The sequence below is a fragment of the Chaetura pelagica genome, unplaced genomic scaffold, assembly GCF_000747805.2.
Source record: "Chaetura pelagica isolate M959 unplaced genomic scaffold, ChaPel_1.0 scaffold111, whole genome shotgun sequence".
Lineage (NCBI taxonomy): Eukaryota > Metazoa > Chordata > Aves > Apodiformes > Apodidae > Chaetura > Chaetura pelagica.
The window spans coordinates 1764725-1784647 of NW_009952153.1; the positions used below are offsets into that span (position 1 = coordinate 1764725).

Below are 19923 nucleotides of genomic sequence, written 5' to 3' on the forward strand. Positions count from 1 at the left end.
GGCCAATGTTAAATGTGATGTGTAAAGCCACAAAGGGGAGTCCCGTGCTTTTTCTAGAGTAGAAATAAAGTCTCTCATATGGTTGTAATTAAGTATTCTCCTTCGTTTATTTTTGCAGTAATAAGCATATCTGAAACTGTATTTTAATGTGCATGGTAAGTGAATTAAAAAATGTCAGAGGCAAAGTCTTCATCCCCTCTGAACATGTCATTGCGTTTCAAAGTAGCTGTCATTCCTTCATGGTCAAGTGTTCCACAGTGCTGATGCATCAGAAGCTTGTTGCCAGCAAGGCAGTCAAAACACACAGTGTTTTTTCCTTTGAATTGTGGACTTAACTACTGCAAAATAACTGCTTTTCTTTCTTTGATTACACAGTATAATCATAGCACAGTCCTTAAAGTGGTGATTTATGCAATATTGACATTGCAAGTAATTTTACTTTCATTAAGTGTCTTTTATGGTGCAGGACCAGAGGATGCTAGTGCTCCATCATTTACTTACCTCATTCAAACATTTTAAACAAGTTACCACAAGAAGTTAGCTTCATATTTTATAACCACTTAGGTTCACCACTGCTGCTGACCTGTTCTGACCCAGTTATTTCTTTTCATAACAGCAGATACAGCAGATATTCAGTGGCTTAAATATAATTTATAGTGACATCTGCCTGTGCACTGACAGTGAGAAATCTCCACCATGGAGTTACCACAGTGACACACTGCTTGATAGTACAGGATGAGGGCTAAGAACTCTCTGACTACAAGGACTGATCTGCCTTCATGTCACAGTGACATCTGTTTCAGTTGGAATGTTTCGGATCTTTTAAGCATCTTTTCTTTTACCTGCCTGAAAAGAGGGTGATACAAAAGAAACATCCACATGCAGTATACTTTTAGTAACAAATGATCAGTTGAATCTGCTGTTATCTAAGTGTATTTTCCTTGGAATTCTCTATAACCTTTGCTTTGTCAAAATTCTGCACGTGACTTTTATGTTCTGTTATTTATGTGATCTGTGTAAGGTATTTTTGAAAAGGTCCAAAGTGCTTTCCAATGTGAGTCTTTACTAAGCCCTTTGGCTTGAATATGAAAGTCTCAATTAGTGCTTGCAGTTTTTTTCCCCAGCATATGCTAAAACAGTACTTTGAATATTCACTGTGTTCACTGGTACTATACATAGAATTCATTTGGGGAAAAAAAAGAGAAAACCTTAAACACTTTTTTCAAATTAGGATAACTACATTTTTAATGTGTTCACTACTTTCCTTACATGCTTTGTTCTGGTGTTCAGCTTGAAGCTGGAGGAACAGAGTTTCTTGACCCTGATTGTCACAGCTAGTCAGGAGATTTGTGTGCCTTAGTACAACTCAAAAGTCAGGCCTTCAGAATGAGAGCTGAAAGACATCCAGGTATCCTATTCCCTGGCTCCGAAGTATTATTGATTGCCCTTAGGTGGGTGCCCTGGTTTGGCTCCCATATGATGGAATTCAGGTGTGCAAAATAAGCACAGCAAGGGGAGACCAAAGTTGAGCAGTAGAAAGTTTGGGGGAGCGGACAAATGTATTTGAATGTAAGTACATTTAAAATAAAATGTCCCTGTGTAGCTTAGGCTGTACATTTTGAGATTGTGGGAGGTCTTTTTTTTTTTTTCATTGGATGGGTGAGTGGTATGAATCAAAGAGACAACTCAAAGGAACGGCAGGTAGTGCCTACTGTTGTTGAGTTAGTTTTGGTGTGTTTTTGCCCATCTGCTTCTCCCCCCAGGGTTTTGAGAATGCAGATACGAATATGTAACTTTTCTCTGATAAAGCCTTAATACTTGACTGTAATGCTGTGGTAAATATTTACCATAGTAATTTATGGAGTGCTGTAATTAATGGAGATCAAGCTTTAGCAAGCCATGCTAGAGTCTTGCTAATAACATTTTCTCTTCTAGGCTTAAGTAGACAAAGATGAGTCGTGGATTTTCAGAAAACAATAACTTTCCGTATGACAACAATCAAATGGTTTTGGATATGATCCTGTGTTCGCTAATTGGTGTTCCTCAACCTATCAACTGGGAGAGTGTGGCAAGGCTAGTTCCAGGATATACATCCAAAGAGGTGAATTTAACTGATAAAAGAATTAATATACTTTAAGCAGTACTTAATGAAGAAGAAAACATCGGGGGGTGGGGGGAGAGATAAAGGACTGTTTTTTTCTGAAGTAGTTTATACTTAAAGAATAAAAAAAGTTAACTGAGCAGTAGATTGAAGAAAAAAAAATGTTTCTACAAAACCTGAACACTGAAATTAAGAAATACATTCTGCATTTCATTTCATTAGAACTGATGTAGAATAAGACCAGAAATCACTGGAAAGTAAAAATTAAAATGTGGAATGGAAAAAAAGTAGTTGTGCTAACAGATTTCAAATTCCATAGCTGAGATTTTAATGGGAAGGATGCCAGCACCCACTAACATTATGTAAATTGTAGTATAGTTCTAGCATACCTGGTAACATTTTATGCTTGTTGTTACAATTCAAAAGAGTTAAAGATCACCATTAGGTAGTTAAGAGTGCATTTACCTCTTGCTTGGTCCTACAACATGTGGATTTTTCTTTCTTTGGTTGAAATAGAGTTGGAAGAATCTATTACCTCCATATAATGAATCCTTCTGAATTTCCTGTCAAAATGCTTACTTTTTCTTAATAATGATTTTGAATTTTTAGTTTTTGAGGTAACGTTAGCTAAGAGAGGAAAATGTGTTTTGCCCTTGTGATTCAGCAAAGCTGGAAGAAAACAAGCCAGGGATGTTTATTTTCTTGCAAACTTAATCAAATGTGTCAGCTCACATTTATAGCATTGCTATTGGGCATCACTGCAACCTTGTATTTAGACCATTAAAATGAATGATTGGGAGTAGAAGCTTCTGTGGAATGTTACTGCCTTTCAAGTGTTTGGCAAAGTGCTTCAGGGAGTCTCTACTGTTTGCCTTTCAATTTGCAGACAGTACTATGGACATGAAGCAAATAAAATAATTATTAAAGTATTGGTGAGCTCTCTTCTCATATTAATTAAGGTAATATTATTGATTAGTAAATGTTTGATTACTCTGTTTGAAAAGAACAAAGGGTCTCAGGTATGTGGAGTCCCTGTTTAAGGCAATTAAAAAAATGTACACCTGTGCTTTTATGTATCTGTTGTATAGAGGAGGCTGGTATCATTACAGTTTGAGACTTTCGTTAATATGAGAAGGAGGTCACTGTGTGCTCCTCTCCCAAAGGGCAGGTGGCATCCAGCAATGTCAGTTAGCCAAATCCAAAGTAAATACATAAAAACAACTGCTTGAATGGGGCCTCATGAGCTGTGTCACAGGAGGATCACCTCCTATAAAATTAAGTAGATTTTCTTGTACATGTAAATCAGCTGTTTGTAGGATTTTGCTGAACCAAACCTGTAATCATTATTGTATCAGTACAAATTTACAAAATGGGAAGACTTTCTAGTTCATCAAAACAAGGAATGGAGAGTGAATAGAACTGCAGTGGAAACCACCAGTCCCTTTTGTCCAAATTGGAATGGAAGTAAAGTAAAAGTAAAAAAGTAAAACGTAAACCATCAGCAATTATGAGCCAATTACTACAGCTACTTGTAACAATATTTTACAATGTTTATGGTAAAATAGCTAGTTACAAAATGATAATTTAAATTCTCTTAACTTTCCCTTTTGAAGGTCAGGCTTAAAATCACAGGATTTAAGGAAATAAAGGTTGAAACAGGTTCCATCTTATTTTTTCTCTTTCTGTTAGAATGTTTAATTTTGTAAATCTGAAGTATTTTTCTATATATTTGTGTCCTTTCCTGATACGACTAACTAAATAGGAAGCATTATGAGTTTAATATCAGTATCATGCATAAGATGCCATGAAATACAGTATTCATCTTAAAGTTACAGTTATTGAAGATGTACTGAAAGCCTCTGCTTCATTCTCCTATCATTTAATCTTGTGACAGTGTGCAAAAAGGTTTGATGAACTAAAAAGCAGTGGAAGTTCACCTGTTGACAACCAGTATAATCCCCTGATGGCTGCTGGTGGGAGTCCTGTGGAAACTTTAGCTACATACATCAAATCCTCCTTGCTTGATACACAGACAGAGTTTCAGGAGCCTGCTATTGGGCAGGATTCCATTACTATAACTGGTATGTTTTTAGTCATTCTGAAATGTATTGGCTTTCAATGTTATCAGTATGTGCATGCTTTTCTGTCCTGGGCAGTATGGTCACCCAGAAATACTATTTATTCATCTTTGAAAAAGAATGTTAAGTATAAATCTAATGCATACGTGAAGTTACTTTCAGTTTGTTTAGATTAAGAATCATGCTTGGATATTTTTAATAGCTTGTCCTTCCAAAAGGCATCAATCCTTATGCTAAATTACATGTTTAGGACGAGGGATTACACTCCTGTTTTTTATACTTAGTGTTGTACTGTTAAACCTACAGCCACTTGCTATCACATTGTGCTATGTTACTAAATGGCTGTGTAGGAGTTGGAGCATAGTCCAGCTACTTCTTGATGCAACACAGTCTTACAATGATAAGTGTTACATAATGTGTTTTAGTCAATTGTGTGTCCCACTAATGATTTGGCAGAAGAGGACTGTTGTATTTCACTCTCAGCACAATTAAATATTGTTAACATAAGTATTTCTTCCGTAAGAAGTTGTAATTAACGGTGTAGTAGTTACTGTGTGGTTTTCATTGTAGACTGCAATGTTATCAGTGCCTTGTAGGACTTGGTAAATGTGTTGCATGAGAAACGTGCTTCAGTAATGGGTAAACAATTTCTGTGATAAAAATTAAGGCAACAGGAAAGTGTTTCAACAAAATCTTATCTGTTGAGGTGTCCCTCAGCTTTCTGATCACTGTTCTCTTTGAAAGAGAAAAGCAGCTGTTTGGTGTTTGCAGGAGAACAAAGAAAGTGTTTTTAACATCTCTGATCAAGAGATTATATTTGAAAACTGGATGTGGAGTATCTAGACTGAAAATGCTTCCAATTGGCTTTCAATTTTGTACTTGTTACTTGCATGATGTGGAATAAATGCTTTTTGCACCCACAAGTGGCTACTTAAAAATTAGAAGCTTCCCAGTAGGAAGTTAACAAGCTGACTCTGCTTGTAGAACTCTTTAGATAATTAGTGCATGTTTTCTTTTTAACAATGTAATGCATGTAATAAGTATTAATGCAGTTAAGTGCCTTAATGTTTCCTACTGAATGAGATCCTGGTCTGAGATTCTTGTGTTTTCTTTGCAACTTTGGATAAATTATTTTCCCTGTTTATATGCAATTTGTTGGTATGAAATTGAGCTAATTAATCTTTTTCTCACAGGCTTGAGTGAACTCACCTTAATATTTGTGAGACACTTGATTTGAAAAAAGCCAGTTTGTAGATGTTTTTTATTTAATCAGTGACTTCCTAGTGGATTTATTCACATCTACTTACTGTTAGGATCAAGAATTTTGAGCCTGTTTGAATTTGTTTGTAGAGATGAGTAACAGCAAAAAACAGCAATCAGACCAAATTAATTTTGAGCTGAATTCAGTTTTTGGCTGAGTTACAAAAGTTCATTTATTACTTGCCAATTATAAAGCAAAGTCCTGTTAAGTCCCTCTGAATGCACATTATGGCAGTTAACAAGCATATAGGATAGCCTTTTATTCCTAACTTCCAGAGGTCAAACAAACTATACACTTTGGGGGGAAGAAAAAGAAAATAGGAAGAAACGTGTGGTAAAGTTCAGACATCCTCATTAATTTGGCTGTGTTGCATATTTTTGTCAGCATTATTTTCTTTTCTTTAATAAGCAATGTCACTGTGTTCAAAAGAAACTTTAATATTTGGAGACAGAACTCTTCTATGTAATTTTTTTCCACAGGCCCTTCCTTTAAAACACTCGCCTTACCTTGCATTCAAAATCTAGAAGTCAAGGTTTTACTGGGATCTGTCTAGTAAATCTTTCTCTTTTTCTGTGTTCCCTCCAGTATGACCTTACTGAGGCTTAACTGTTCAAGGCCTTAGGCTAAGTCTTTGGAGAAAGGTTTGTTTCTTCTGCCTCTGGTGTGATATCTTTACTTTCCTGAAGGGCATAACTTCTGTGTTCTGAACTCTATAAAGCTTGCAGATAATGTTTGGTGTCAGTCTGCTATGGTTATTTAGCCATAAGATGAATTTTATATAGTCTTTTTCAGAAGAGTAGAGCCTCTTACATCACATAGGAAGGAGGACGTGCTTCTGAAACTCTTTTTCCTAGAAATCTGAGAGTAGGGAGTGATTTTGGAAAATCAGGACCTTATGGGTTTTCATCAGTGAAAGACAGATATGTGCCCTTCCATTATTTAAAAAAAAAACCTGACAATTTTTCTGACTTATAAGCAAGATTATTGAACTTTCAGTTTGCAGCGATCTGTTCCTCACAGTTGGAAAAGTTACTCAATGTCTGAATGTGCTGGGGTTGTCCTGATCCTTGACTTAGAACCCACTGGACTAGGTCACTAGCTCTTCTCAACTGCTCTGGGTTTTGTGTCCAGGTTCCATTGCTTATAGTATGTTTGTGAAGATAAAGCATAGCTTGTGGTTCCTGGAATAAGCTATGTGATGTAGTTCTAGAACTAGAGAAATTTGTATAAAACAGTGCTCAAAGAAATCATGCCATCATTCTGCTGCTTTAAGCCACATGTGTAAGAAACTTAGCAAAAGCACATCTTAAGGGACTTCTGTGCTTCTGTTATGAAACAACTTATTTCCAGAGCTAACATGTTATGGATAAGAAGTGGAGTTAGTCAGAAGTAATTATATTCTGGCAGCAAAGCTTCCTGGAAACAGAAGTTTTGATGTGACAGTGTCTTAAGACCCACATCCCACAAAACAGATAAGGAGAACTAAAGGAATGGAAGGCATTCCCAGAAGCAAACATCAAAGACTACGCATTAATCTTACTGCTTTGTATTGAGACAGGACAGATCTGGGTTTGCAGCCAAGCATCTGGGCAACACAACAATGCTGCTGGTCTGACTTGCCAGTGCATGGCATTCAGAGCAGGAATTTGGATTACCTAGTACCCCTTATGGTAGAACATATTTGTTGCTCCACTGTTAGAGCTGTACTTCAGTTGTGTCTCCAAGATGCTGACGAGCAAAGGGGCAGGTGTTATTGCCCTAATTCAGCCTTTTATTCTTATGTTTCAGGAAGGCCTAGCACAACCTCCACAAGGAATTGTTCTTCAGAATCTGAGAAAGGTGCTGTGCATAAAGGTGGAGAAAGCACTGATGAAAGCCAGGGGTAAGATGATCTTTGTGTGTTTGTTACCTATGCAATTACAGAACTGACAGAAGGATGTCTAAATTGCTCATAGTTTTCTACTGTCAGAAAGAAAAGAAATTTTGCTACAGAAGTACTAGTTTGTTTTCAGAATTTATTATGTGCAGTAGAGCTGGCTTATAAATCTGACTATAGTGTTCCTCTGAGGGGCTGATTGCTGCTGTGGTGAGAATGGGAAACAAACTGATTTTAAATAGGAATGTAACAAGGTTAATACTCAATAACATTTTAATTAAAAGTAAACTGTTCTGCAAACATAGATTTGCCCTATATAAGACTGGGAAGAAAATTGTAAATTTAAAGTGCAAATGAAAAATTTTACTATGAATTCAAATAGCCACAGAAGTCATTGTTTTTCACATTATCACATCCCTGTTTTCCATACTATACAAGTTCACTTGAATAGAACATTATGTTTGAATCCTGACTGTAACCATCTTTCTGTAGAGACATCATTTGCTGATTCTAGCTGTGGCCTTTTCTTAAGAAATAGACATTTTAATATAAAGTAAAACCATTTTAATTTCCACAGATTAAAATTGCTATTGTGTGCTGTTATTGTCCTTGGTGCCTCAGTAAATTGGTGCCTCTCTATTTTTTCAGTATAATTAAAAAGGCAGAACAAATAAGCTCTCTATGTCATTCTGGTGGCATCCATTAACAAACTGGTAACAAAGTTGGGAACTGGAGCTATAAATTTTCTTTTTCTGGTCCCTTAACAATTAAATCTCACAGATTAAGTGTCAGAGGCTGTGCATTTGTGTTCTCCACCTGACTACACTGTCTGACAATAGTTTCTATTAATAGTATGTATTAGTAGTTAATAACTGCAATTTGTTTTCCTTCTGTTAATTAAAGCCTATTATTGACAGCAGTGTTGCAGTGCATGATCCAGATTTGGAGATGAGATCTTTGTTGATCTGCTTTAGTCTTCTAATTGGCTTATGGTCCTAATTTGGTTTGTGGCTTGTTTTCTTTTTGAGGCCAAATATGGTGATCCATGTGTGTGATGAAGCTAAAAACCTCAAAGAAGATTTTATTTGTCCTCGAGACCTTTTGATTTCAGAAATGAAATACTTTGCTGAATATCTGTCAGTGGATGCCCAGCGCTGGGAAGAAGTGGACATTTCAGTGCACTGTGATGTTCACATCTTCGACTGGTTGATTAGATACGTTAAAAGGAACACTAAAGATTCTGAAGCTAGTGAAATGCCCACTTTAGGTAAAAGAAAGCATGTTGTTCATTCGTTGTAAGTTCATTATATTCTGTACTAATGGAAGATAAATGTTTTTGATACAGTTCACCTCCAGTCTGACTGTTTCTGACTGTTCCACTGAAACTTGTCAGTTGTTAGAAAAGTCAGTGTAATGGGTGTCTCGGATTTGTCAGCTCTGACAGTTTGGGGAGAACATCCTGATAGTTGAAGCAGTGAAAAAGATCTAATATATTTTGATATCTAATGTTTCTAATTCAGAATCTTCAGACCTCTTCTGAACAAGAGCAGAGTGATGGTTTTAAAATACTGATGCTTGTTGTGTTTAGTTTTGTTTCCTGTCTGCTCCCCATCAGTACAATTGCAATATTTTCTAAAATGTCAATGCAGTCTAATACAATGGTAGAAGAACTTTTGCCTTTATGCATTTGAGGCAAGTTCTTAGTCTTTTTATGAGCTTTTGCTACCATTAAAAAAAACCAACCAAACAAAAACAACTAGCCAACTAAGAGTATAGAGCTATAACTTGCAATGCAAAAGTTAAGCAGAATCTGACCTGGGTATGATGGCAACCGATGGAAGTTAATCCTGTTGTGCAATTGCTTAGTCATGGTTTCCACCTTTTCCAGTTTTTATTAATTCCAGTTTGTTATAGTTGTACTCTGGCCATCTAAATGATAAACCAAAGCTTTGTTTCTTAAGATGCAGAAAAATTAAATGACAAGTTGATTGGTTAAAATAATATTTTAAACATACTAAATATGCAAAGGAAGGGATGTGATATAAAATTATGAAAATAATTAATGTTAAAAAAACCAACCCTTTTTTGTCTTTTAGAACCATCAAATGTCATATCAATTCTTATTTCTTCTGAGTTTTTGAAGATGGATTCATTAGTAAGTATTAGGAAATAAAGGCTCTCTACCATAAGGACACAACTAATTACCAGGTGTAGCAGCATGTTTCTTATGCTTTAGCTGTTACATAAACAGATTTTTCTGATTTTCAGATTTTTTTTTACATTATTTTTACTTTTTCAGACTTTTACCACCTTTCTTATTCAGTGCAGTAATCTAATATTTGCAGAATCTCAATGCAAGAAAACTTACAGATTAACTTATTTCTAAATGTGATAGTGGGGTTTTGGATTTGTCTTTGATGGCTGATCTAGAATAACATCAGTGGCTTACTTCTGATAGGTTTTATCAAAAAAGATTATTAACTAGATGAATGTATTTTTTTTATATCCTTTTTACATGGATGACACTTCTGCTATTTAGAGCTGGTTCTTCAGTTCTGTATAAGTACTATCTACTGGCTTGTTTGTTAAAATGTTTGTCAAAAGTTCTGACTTTGGGATGATCCACAATTAAATACATAGTGAACATAGCGAAGTTGATCCAGGCAACAGTGTGTATAATATGTACTGTGGTGCTCTTTTTACAACCAATCAGAAGGTACCACTTATTAAAGATGAAACGTTTGTGCAGTTGTTTTTTGGTCTGTAGAAACCTTTTGGATAAGAACACAAACTAACTCAGTCATATTAATTCAATCTCCTTTAGACAAATCCGAGACTTGTTTTTTATTAAGTTAAACTGAAATAGTTTTCAAAAACACCACACTTGAAAAAATAAAAATCTTGAAGCAATTAGTGCCTCTTTTGAGATAGCTTTGTCTAGAATTCCTTAACATTATTTTTAATGTTTCTGGTTTTCCTAGGTAGAAAAATGTATTCATTATTGCCACAAAAACATGAATGCTATTGTAGCCACACCATGTAACATGAATTGTATCAATGCTAATCTGGTCACACACATTGCTGATCTCTTCACTCACAATGAAGTGGAAGAGCTGAAGGACAAGAGAGACAAATTTAAGAGGTAACTTTTTTCCCTGCAATACACTACTGAAGTGCTGTAGGGGTTTTGTATTATGTTTCAGAGCAGCTAAGGAACTGGTGTTTTGAGGTGATAAACATACACACACACACACAATTTATATTCTCATGTAATGTATCTTTAACAGAGAATATAATTAGCTGACTTCAGAATGTTATGTTAAAATTATGAGCAAAGGGAAAGAGCTTTATGTAGGAGATGAGCAAAAGGAAAGGCCACATTAAGAATATAACATGGACAAATTATTAATGAATTCTCACATGGGAGCCAGGATTAGGGTAAGGAACCTTTTATGGGATGACATGCTCCTAATTTGTAGAGAATGGTTGGCTTCAGCATCTGTGAAATCTGATGTTTGGACATAGAACTTAGGGTGGAATACTGTTTAATACATAAAATCTCCAGCTAAGTATCAAGATAAGGGCCTATTATTAGAGGGCAGACTGAAAGACAAGCAAGGTGAAATTAAGACAGTATTTTAATCACTAAAGATTAAGATACTAAAACTTTTAGAATTAAAGCAGTTTCATTTCACAGAAGTATACATAGTGTCGTTTAGTGAAAGTAGAAGCTGGCAGTTTACATTGGCAAACAAAGAATGTAATAGAGGAAAAGGATTAAGGAATCTCCTTGCATCTTTGTAACAATAATAGATGACCAGGTCAGGAACCATTCATCCAAACATTATTTCAAAGGAAAATCACATTCAAATCTGGATTCTGAAAGAAATATGGTGACTTTGCTTATAATCAGAATATCATTGTTAGTCTCACTGTACATAAAGCAGCAATTTTCAGTTTTTTCTAATGGGTAAGCTATGTTGCTGTCATTAATAGTAAACTTTTCTGCAAGAAGATTGAGAGGCTGTTTGATCCAGAGTACCTAAATCCAGATTCTCGAGGAAATGCAGCAACATTATACAGGTATGGTCTTTTTCTAACACTACTTCAGTTGCAAGTGCAAGCAGTGTTTCAAAGCCCTGCTCTTACCCCATCCAGTACTTTCATTTTCTTCTTTAATCTAGGTGTTGTTTATGTAAAAAGCTGCTAACTAAAGAAACTGAAAGAAGAATTCCGTGTGTACCGGGAAAAATCAACATAGATCAACATGGAAATATTGTCTATGTTCATATAAGGTAGTGAATATATATATAATTTTTCTTCAACTATATGAGTTTGGGTGATTTTTTTTAACACTACACATTTAGGAATTATCAGATGCTTACATTACAAAATGAAGTTGCAATACATAAAGAGCAGCAGCAGCAGAAACATTTCAACTTCTTATATTACCTAGCAAAAAAAAAAAAAAGGAGGGGGGGGGCAATTATTATGCTATACTTTAGAAATTTATTCAGGAGTGCTGCTGCTGAATGGAGCTGGACAACCTACAGTGAGGATCACTGGGAAAGCTATTTTGGGTTGTACTGCCTTAAATAGAAAATATTCAGCTGATTCTCTCATTGAAGGGTTTTAAGATACGTGTAGTTGATGACAAATGAAAGGCTGCATGTCTACAAGGTTAGTTATTGAATGGTAGATCCACCTCTGCCAGCAAAGAAATGCTAAAGAGTATTTTCTAGACTGACTTTATACTGCCAAATCAAATACCCAGCCTACTCAGAGACTACTATAAATAAACTTTTCCAGTTGTTTTTCTGTTTGAAAGTATTTGTCAGAGAAGCTTCCAGGACCTATTCTGTGTCTAGACCTTATTCATTTGGTGCAAGTGTTTCATTCAGTTCTGTCTGGCCTGTGTTTGTGGACAGCTGGATTCTCTTTTTAATGAAGATCAGTGCATCATCAGCTGCCCTTCCCTCCCACCCCAAACGTCTCCTTTAAGCAAGATGGTGGGAAATTAATAACAGGGGACCTTTCTCAACAGACGTATTTTGTTTAGAACAACGAAAACACAGTTCAGGGTCAGCTCCCAAAGTAACATGTATTTAGTGTTACCTCCCACCATTAATTCCAAGATATGGGTTAAGTTCAGCCTGACAGTCTAAATAGAACTGAATCTTGCAACCCTGTCCTGACCTATTAGGATCATTGGTGATTAGCCACATAAAATTAATGAACAGTATTACTTCATTTAATCTGACTATATGTCTCTGCTATAATCCCTAGTATATAAATGAGGATTATTTAGTTTCTGATTATTTGCCTTGTGGTACTTGTGACTGCTTTTCTGCACAGAGTCCATTTACTGTTCCTGAGGTGAAGTGATGCTGGCCACTAATTGTTTCAGGCTTATGAGCTAGTACAAGCATATCTTTGAGACTTAAAAATAAATTTCTATTTATTGGTTCTATAGTGGTGCCTATAAGTAACTTCCAGTTGGAAGTACTGCTTGCGTAGTCTAGGTTAGATATATACTGAATAAATAACTATTTAGGCCAGCACTTAAAATTATGAGAAAACAGTATCTGCTCTTTCTGAAGATAACATGCACCAGTGCAGGTTGTGTGTTCTCCTTTGAATTCTGAAGTGGTGTGTATAATTTTATCACTAGGAAGGATCAAAGGATGCGTTTTTAAGACCAGAAGTCTCAGGTAAATATATTCATCAAAAAGATGTGGTCTTGTATTTTCAAACTTTAATTCTTAAATGAGTAATGGCTGTTGTATTGCAGGTGCATAGAAACTTGTTATGTTGGCTTTAAATGAAATAAAATAAGACTGGCAGTTCTTCACTTCGGTTGCACAATGTATTACTTTAAAAAGAGAAAACTGCAATATAGCTGAAGGTGTTTGTATGTGCACATTTTAGTTTCTTGTAGTCTGTGTATTGGGTTTTCCTCTATTTTATGGTTGCCCTTATTTCCAAAAGGCTTGATATTTATCTTAGCTTATAAATTTGCAGTATATGGTGCTTGAGATAAATAAAGCTGCAATTCTTTATTTTTAGTAAGTTTAGGATATTGTGAAAGAATATAGGCTCTTCTGCCATGGACTGAATTTAATAATGATTGTCCCCATGTTGTGTCCTTCCGGTTCTAAATTCTTCTATAGGCTTCTCACCAGTGGAGTGTGTTACTGTGCTCCTTCTCCACCTCACCTTTCTGGTGGCAGAATCCAAACGGAGTTATCACTGCAGGCAACCTGACCTTTTGCTTTTTCAGAGACAAAACCTGGGAAGTCCACGAGTACTTAATTGGCCTTCATGAGGAACTGAAATCTTGGCGGGATGTTTATTGGCGTCTTTGGGGGACCATCAACTGGTTGACCTGCTCAAGGTGTAACCAGGTTAGTATATTTTCACTTTCACTGGTTTGTCTGTGGATGGCTTTTGGGGGGTGAGGAAGGGATTATAGCAAGTACCTATTGGGAGAATATGACAATAAAGCTTGGTATCTGTCCTTTTTAAGTGCGATATGTTGAGTTGACATAGGTAATCTTACATCTTGTTATCTATCTCCTTTTTTTTTTTTCCTAATGTAGTCTTTCCTGTGCACTGAATTCTCCCATTGCCAGTACCATTCGCAGCCAGTTCTTTATCCAGGTGTAGCCAGTGCTCTGGGCTCAAGTGGGACAGGAGTATATCCCTGTTGTAACAAAAAAGTACTTCGATTTGATCCTACAACCCTCCCAAAGGTATTTCAACACTACCTGGCTTTTAAAAGAACATAACACGTGGCAGAGGGGTGACAGTGTAGATCTTTTCCAAAATAAGCATTGTAAATTGTTGCAGTGTCCCAAGGCAAGCAAGGGCCTGGGGACACAAAGATTCAAGAGCTATTGCACTTACTGAAGTCAGGTCTTCCCATTGACTTCAGTGTTTGATCTTGTGTGTATATTTATCACAGGGCTGCAAAGTGAGGGATCACATGGTTGATTTACCTTCAGGAGATGAAGATGTGGATGCTTTGCCATCTCAGACTACTAAAATATTGAATGATCTGCTCCATCATAGAGATATTATTGTTGTTCCTTTCACTAAGGATGAGAATAGGTAAGAACTTTGTGTTACTGGAATAACTTTGCCTTCAACACTTGGCACATGTGCGTGCTATGATTTCTCTCTCATTTTAGGCTTTTTTAAAGGTAACTTACTTTTTGTTGTCTTTTTGGAAATTGTGAAGTTAAGAACTCTTTTCTTTTATGTTTCAAGCAGACATCCAGTCATTCAATCCCCATAAGCATTCATTCTGTATTTTAATGGACTGTTATCAAAATATTATGTGGCTGATTCGGAGGTCTGTCCTTGGTACATGATGAGTAAAGATTAGCTGATTCTGAAGTTGTGAAATCAAAATTAATGTTTCTATTGCACACCTTTCTCTTTAAGTGATTCTGGTATTGGGCTCTGTGATGAAAAAGGCATTGAATGTGATGTGCTTGTAGAACCAAATACACCGTGGGGTCCCAGAACTGGAGAAATCAATGCTGTAAGTGACTAATGTTTTTTCCCTGCTTCTTTCTGATAATGAAGATTCTTACAAGGGTACTTTGAAGAATTAATAAGACAACTTTTAATAAAAACAAAACCTATGTGTTGTTGGAGGAAGAAGTGCACAGCTGAGCATTGCAGGGATAGCAAAGACTAGCATAGGTACCAAGTATCTGGTCCGTGTAAAAGCAAAACTTCTATCAGGTCTGCTAGAAGTACTTCTGTATATTAGAGGCAATTCCCGATATATGCATGGTTTCCACCCTGTTCTGAAACTGCTGATGTTTAAGGATCCAGTTGTACTTTAAAATATATCACATGGCAAATATTTATGTAATTGCTGTCTTCACTTCATCTGCTGATGTATCTGGGTATGTCCACATGACTTCTGCAAACCCATAAATGAGGAAACATGGGTTGTGGTTTTGGGTTTCTTGGGGTTTTTTAGATGGGTGAGGGGGTTGGGTTTTCAGTTTTGTTGGGTTTTTGGTTTTTTTTCTCTTAAAATCTGGAAGTTTTTACTTTTCTAGACTATGATGCGTGCATGTTACGATGTTTATGTCAGGTCAACAGAGACAATTTCTGAGCCAAGTTTAAGGAGACTGCTTATAATGCTACCTTGGGTAGCTAAGTTTTTGCAAAGATAAGTTTTTGAAGTTCTGCATCATTGTAGAGCTTCTGGTAACTCAGTGATCCTGATGGTAGTGTGAAATTCTGTGAGAATTTCAAGCAGAGTGTGAGATGCTCCCCCACAACAAATACAGGAGGCTATTAAATTTAAACTGCATAATAATTTGGTAAATAACTGCCCCCACTGTCCTGGACTGCTTTTATGATTAAAATCCGCAGGTTTTTATAATGCTAATGTTAGTCAAATTAAAACATGATTGGTCGTTCACAGCCTGTTTGCAGACTTAGTTGTGCCACCAAAATTTCTAGTTAAAGATGGGAGTAGGCCTTTTAAGGGTTACCAGTGCAGATTGCTGTATGCCACTTCTATTTTTAGAATTCCACTCACATTACTTTCTTCTGATTTTATCAGTTCTTTAACTTCTATGCCTTTCTCTTTTTGTGCCTACAGTTTCTTTCTCTGAAGAACTGGACTTTACAGCTGGTTAGTAAAATATTTTGTTTGTAGTTTTAAATACTTGCTCTGAACACTGGCAGGTACCTAGCTGTGATTTCTGTCTTATTTTCTAATTAATTTGCAGGAGAATGTTTTCTTTTGCTTTAATTTGGAGGTTGCAGCATAGCAACAATTTTTACAAGAAAATATAAAGGATGTGTGAAGTGCTACTTTGACCTGAATAAACATTAAAAATTCCTTTTAAATATTTAAATAACAAACAGATCAGCAATGCACTCTCCAGTTCTTAATAGCTCTGTAGGCTGATAGAAATGATAACTATCAAATCAGAGTTTTTTAGTGTCTGTCTCTTTTTGGTGGTTTGTCTGAGATACTGAGATGTCTTTATGCTGCTGCTTCATTGCAATAAGCTTTTTTCAGGGTTGAAGATGTGGTCAAATGCAGAGCTTGTGGAGTTGTCTGTCCAGCAGAATAGGATGTCACATGATTTAGTATTTTTTTTTAAATGTAAATGCTAGAGAGCAGTAATTTACTTTTGTCACTGGATGATTTGTGTTGGAGTCTGATGTTCCTAGTGTCCTATGATGAGACTGTTCCTGTTGCAAATTTTTTGAACTTGCAGTCCATTTTGCCCTTCTAATTTCTAATGGATCACTAGGCAGTCCTCACTTACTTGAAGAGATATATGTGTATATTCAAACAAAGTAACCATCAAGCTCTTTAGTATTTTCTTTATTCTGTGCTGTCAGGAACTATTCACTGTGACCCCACCTATTGCAGTATTGGAGCCAGTGCTCCAATTATGTACAAGAGACAGAAGGGGAAAAAAAAATAGATATAAGGGCAAGTTCACAAAAAAAAAAGGCTGACCAGATATTCCAGACCCATGTACAATTACTTATCAATGTAGTCAGCCCTGATGTACCAAATTTATGTGTATTGGTAGTGCACTACAAAATGCATAGTTTGTGGTATTTAGTGAGAATCTCAGCAGTTTCAGGCAGTTTGCAAAATGCAGCAAGCTGCAATAGAACCATAAGTAAACTTGTAGTATCCTGTATTCTGTGATTCTGCAGCCAACTCAGACATTTGCTACCATAATGTAAATATTCCTGTTAGAAAAATAATATAGCTTGCAGTACATTGGATATGAAACACTGCATCATAAAATAGTAGAAGTTGGAAGTGATCTCTGATGGTCATCTTACGTATTTTCTCCCATTCACAAAGCAGGGCCAACTTGGCATTTAGATTCAACTTCAAAGGTATATCCAGTCATATCTTGAGTATCTCTGAAGATGGAGGTTCTACCACCTCTCTGGGCCACCTTTTACCATGTTTGACCACTTGGAAGAAGCATAAATAAAAATGTTTCTCAAAATGTTCTAAGCAAAGTTATAAAATACTTTCTGTACATTTGAGAATCACGTTTTCAGACCTAACTGTGCACACAGATACCTTACTAAGATATAGAGCTAGATTTGAAGACAACTCCTTCAGGATAGATGTAATGTATCATTTCAAAAGAATTAAGCCTCATTTATAATCTGTGGCACTCTCATTCTTTGATTAGAAACAGCAGTCATTGTTATCTGAAGAAGAGGAGTATACCACTGGCTCAGAAGTCACTGAGGATGAAGTGGGGGATGAAGAAGAAATATGCAGGAAACCAGGTACAACAAGTCTAAAATAATCTTTCCTGGAACTTAGAGATAGGGATTTAAGGCAGCAGAATGATTCTGTAAGGAAATTTTAAATTTTAATGTTACTTAAATTAGTGTTATTTGAATTTAATTTCTTGTTTTTCTGTGTTTAGTTACAAATTAACCCACTGCTCAGTGAAAAAGCTGCAACTAATAGTGTCTGAGATGTCCACATTTGATCAGGGATGTATTTTGCAGAAAAGACTGTGAAATGACTTTTATGAAGTTTCTTGTAGATAAATGCTAGAAAAAAAATGCAGTAGCTACACAACTACATTTTTGCATGCTTTTTTATTTTTTGCAGAATGTTTTTCTAGTTACATAGTGAAATGACTCGTGACCATGGACAGAATTGTCTGCACAGAAAATAAGATCTATACAGTCGAAATAAGTTTTGCTTGTTTGTTTTTAATATGATAAGAGGTTAGCAAAACAGCCAAAAAGCAGCTTCTCCTTTCCACCTTAGTAATGAGCTATTAGAATGGAGGAAGTTCTTTCTTATAGAATCATAAAATCATCCTGGTTGGAAAAGACCTTGAAGATCTTCAAGTCCAACCACAACATAAATCCACCAACCATAACCTAACCTACGTTTTCAGTGCTTCAGTCATGTCACTAAGCATTATACTTACATTTCTTTTAAACACTTCCAGGGACGGAGACTCCACCACCTCCCTGGGTAGCCTGTTCCACTGTCCAACCACTCCTTCAGTAAAGAAATTCTTTCTAATATCCAGTCTAAACCTCCCCTGGTGCAGCTTCAGGCCATTTCTTCTTGTCCTGACCTTATTCACTTGGGAGCAGAGGCCAACTCCTACCTCCCTACAACCTCCTTTCAGGTAGTTGTAGAGGGCAACGAGGTCTCCCCTCAGCCTCCTCTTCTTCAAACTAAACAATCCCAGTTCCCTCAGCTTCTCCTCGTAGGGCTTATTCTCCAGGCTTTTCACCAGCTTGGTAGCTCCTCTGGACACACTCCAGCACCTCAATGTCCTTCCTGTAGTGAGGGCCCCAGAACTGGACACAGCACTCAAGGTGTGGTCTCACCAATGCTGAGTACAGGGGCACTATCACCTCTCTACTCCTGCTGGTCACACTATTCCTGTTGCAGGCCAAGATGCCAATGGCCTCCTTGGCCACCTGGGCACACTTCTTTTTGTCTTCCCTCAGAGGTATGAAAGTGCCCTAGTACATTTAAAAAAAAAAAAAATGGCTGAAAATTTTTGTAGTTTGACTTTAAACTCGTTTGGTCTGATATCAGAGCTTGTTGTTTGAACCAATACGGTTAAAAGTGTTGCTTGTATGTGCACTTGTTTTTCATTTTACAACAGAAAATTTGTGCAGCTACATGTAACCACTTTGCATTTTAAATATGTACTTAAATTCCTGTATGTGTGTAATAGAAAAGCATTTGAGTAATCAGTGTGTATTATTATGCCTTCAACACTAACAAAGGTAAAATATCCTGTTCAATTACTCTGTTTGCAGAGGAATATAGAAAAAAAAACATCCTGTTTTAGTGGTGTAAAAATTCCAAATATCTCTGAAGGTGTTAGTAGATATGTCTTTAATCAGCAGGGAGAAAGGAGAAATTAAAGAAGTCCTACAAGCACCCAAAGAAAACGGTTTCTTCACCTAGTGTTCAGAAAAAGGAGAAGCCATCTGACAAGGTAAGATTAGAGGTGTGAAGCCAGCCTTTCTGGTTGGGTTTGAATAATGTGGGATTCTCTTGAGTTTTTAACTAGATCTTAACGCATACTCAGTGTGGTTTTCTTTCTTTGATAGTCAAGTTCCCGAGATGCTTCTCCATTCATGTACGTAATTTTTGAAGTCTTTGAGAATCTATTGTAGCATATCCCTTTTTGTAATTGGATACTGATAACATTGTGTGCATTTTTCTTTTCTAACCAGTGTGAGTATACAGCAGAACAAATGGGATGCCTCCAGGTCACTAAGATACAACCAAGATGCTCAAAGAGAAGATGGTCTGTTCTTGCATGAGTTTTAGCTTTCACAAAGTTAATGTTATGCAAAGAAAATTATTCTTTGATATAAGAAATGGCTGATTTCCTAAATATAGCTACTTAGAAACCTTTAGGTTTAATTTAATCTCAAATATAGCAATGGAGTTTTTGTGGAGACTTTTTTTTAGTTGCTCCTCATTTGAAAGAGAACAGGTTTCAGCTAGGCTAATCATTAATAATCAGCTGCATCCAAACCACACAGCAATCTCAGACTCTTCCAAACTGTATAAAAGTAAAAATGCAGCTAG

General features: G+C 36.3%; 1 protein-coding gene across 1 annotated transcript in view; it reads left to right on the top strand.

The window, feature by feature from the left end:
- Positions 1-1931: 1931 nt before the first annotated feature.
- The window catches only part of KIAA1841 (KIAA1841 ortholog), a 20120-nt gene continuing 2128 nt past the window's right edge, over positions 1932-19923 (top strand). The window contains exons 1-17 of the mRNA XM_010007062.1: positions 1932-2101; positions 3996-4182; positions 7229-7322; positions 8345-8583; positions 9413-9471; positions 10298-10458; positions 11313-11399; positions 11501-11611; positions 13597-13720; positions 13916-14068; positions 14281-14426; positions 14763-14862; positions 15946-15978; positions 17525-17624; positions 19230-19321; positions 19437-19465; positions 19563-19636. Of these exons, the coding sequence (XP_010005364.1) occupies positions 1952-2101; positions 3996-4182; positions 7229-7322; positions 8345-8583; positions 9413-9471; positions 10298-10458; positions 11313-11399; positions 11501-11611; positions 13597-13720; positions 13916-14068; positions 14281-14426; positions 14763-14862; positions 15946-15978; positions 17525-17624; positions 19230-19321; positions 19437-19465; positions 19563-19636 (1939 nt within the window). The 5' untranslated portion in view covers positions 1932-1951. The remainder of the gene's footprint in view (positions 2102-3995; positions 4183-7228; positions 7323-8344; positions 8584-9412; positions 9472-10297; positions 10459-11312; positions 11400-11500; positions 11612-13596; positions 13721-13915; positions 14069-14280; positions 14427-14762; positions 14863-15945; positions 15979-17524; positions 17625-19229; positions 19322-19436; positions 19466-19562; positions 19637-19923) is intronic.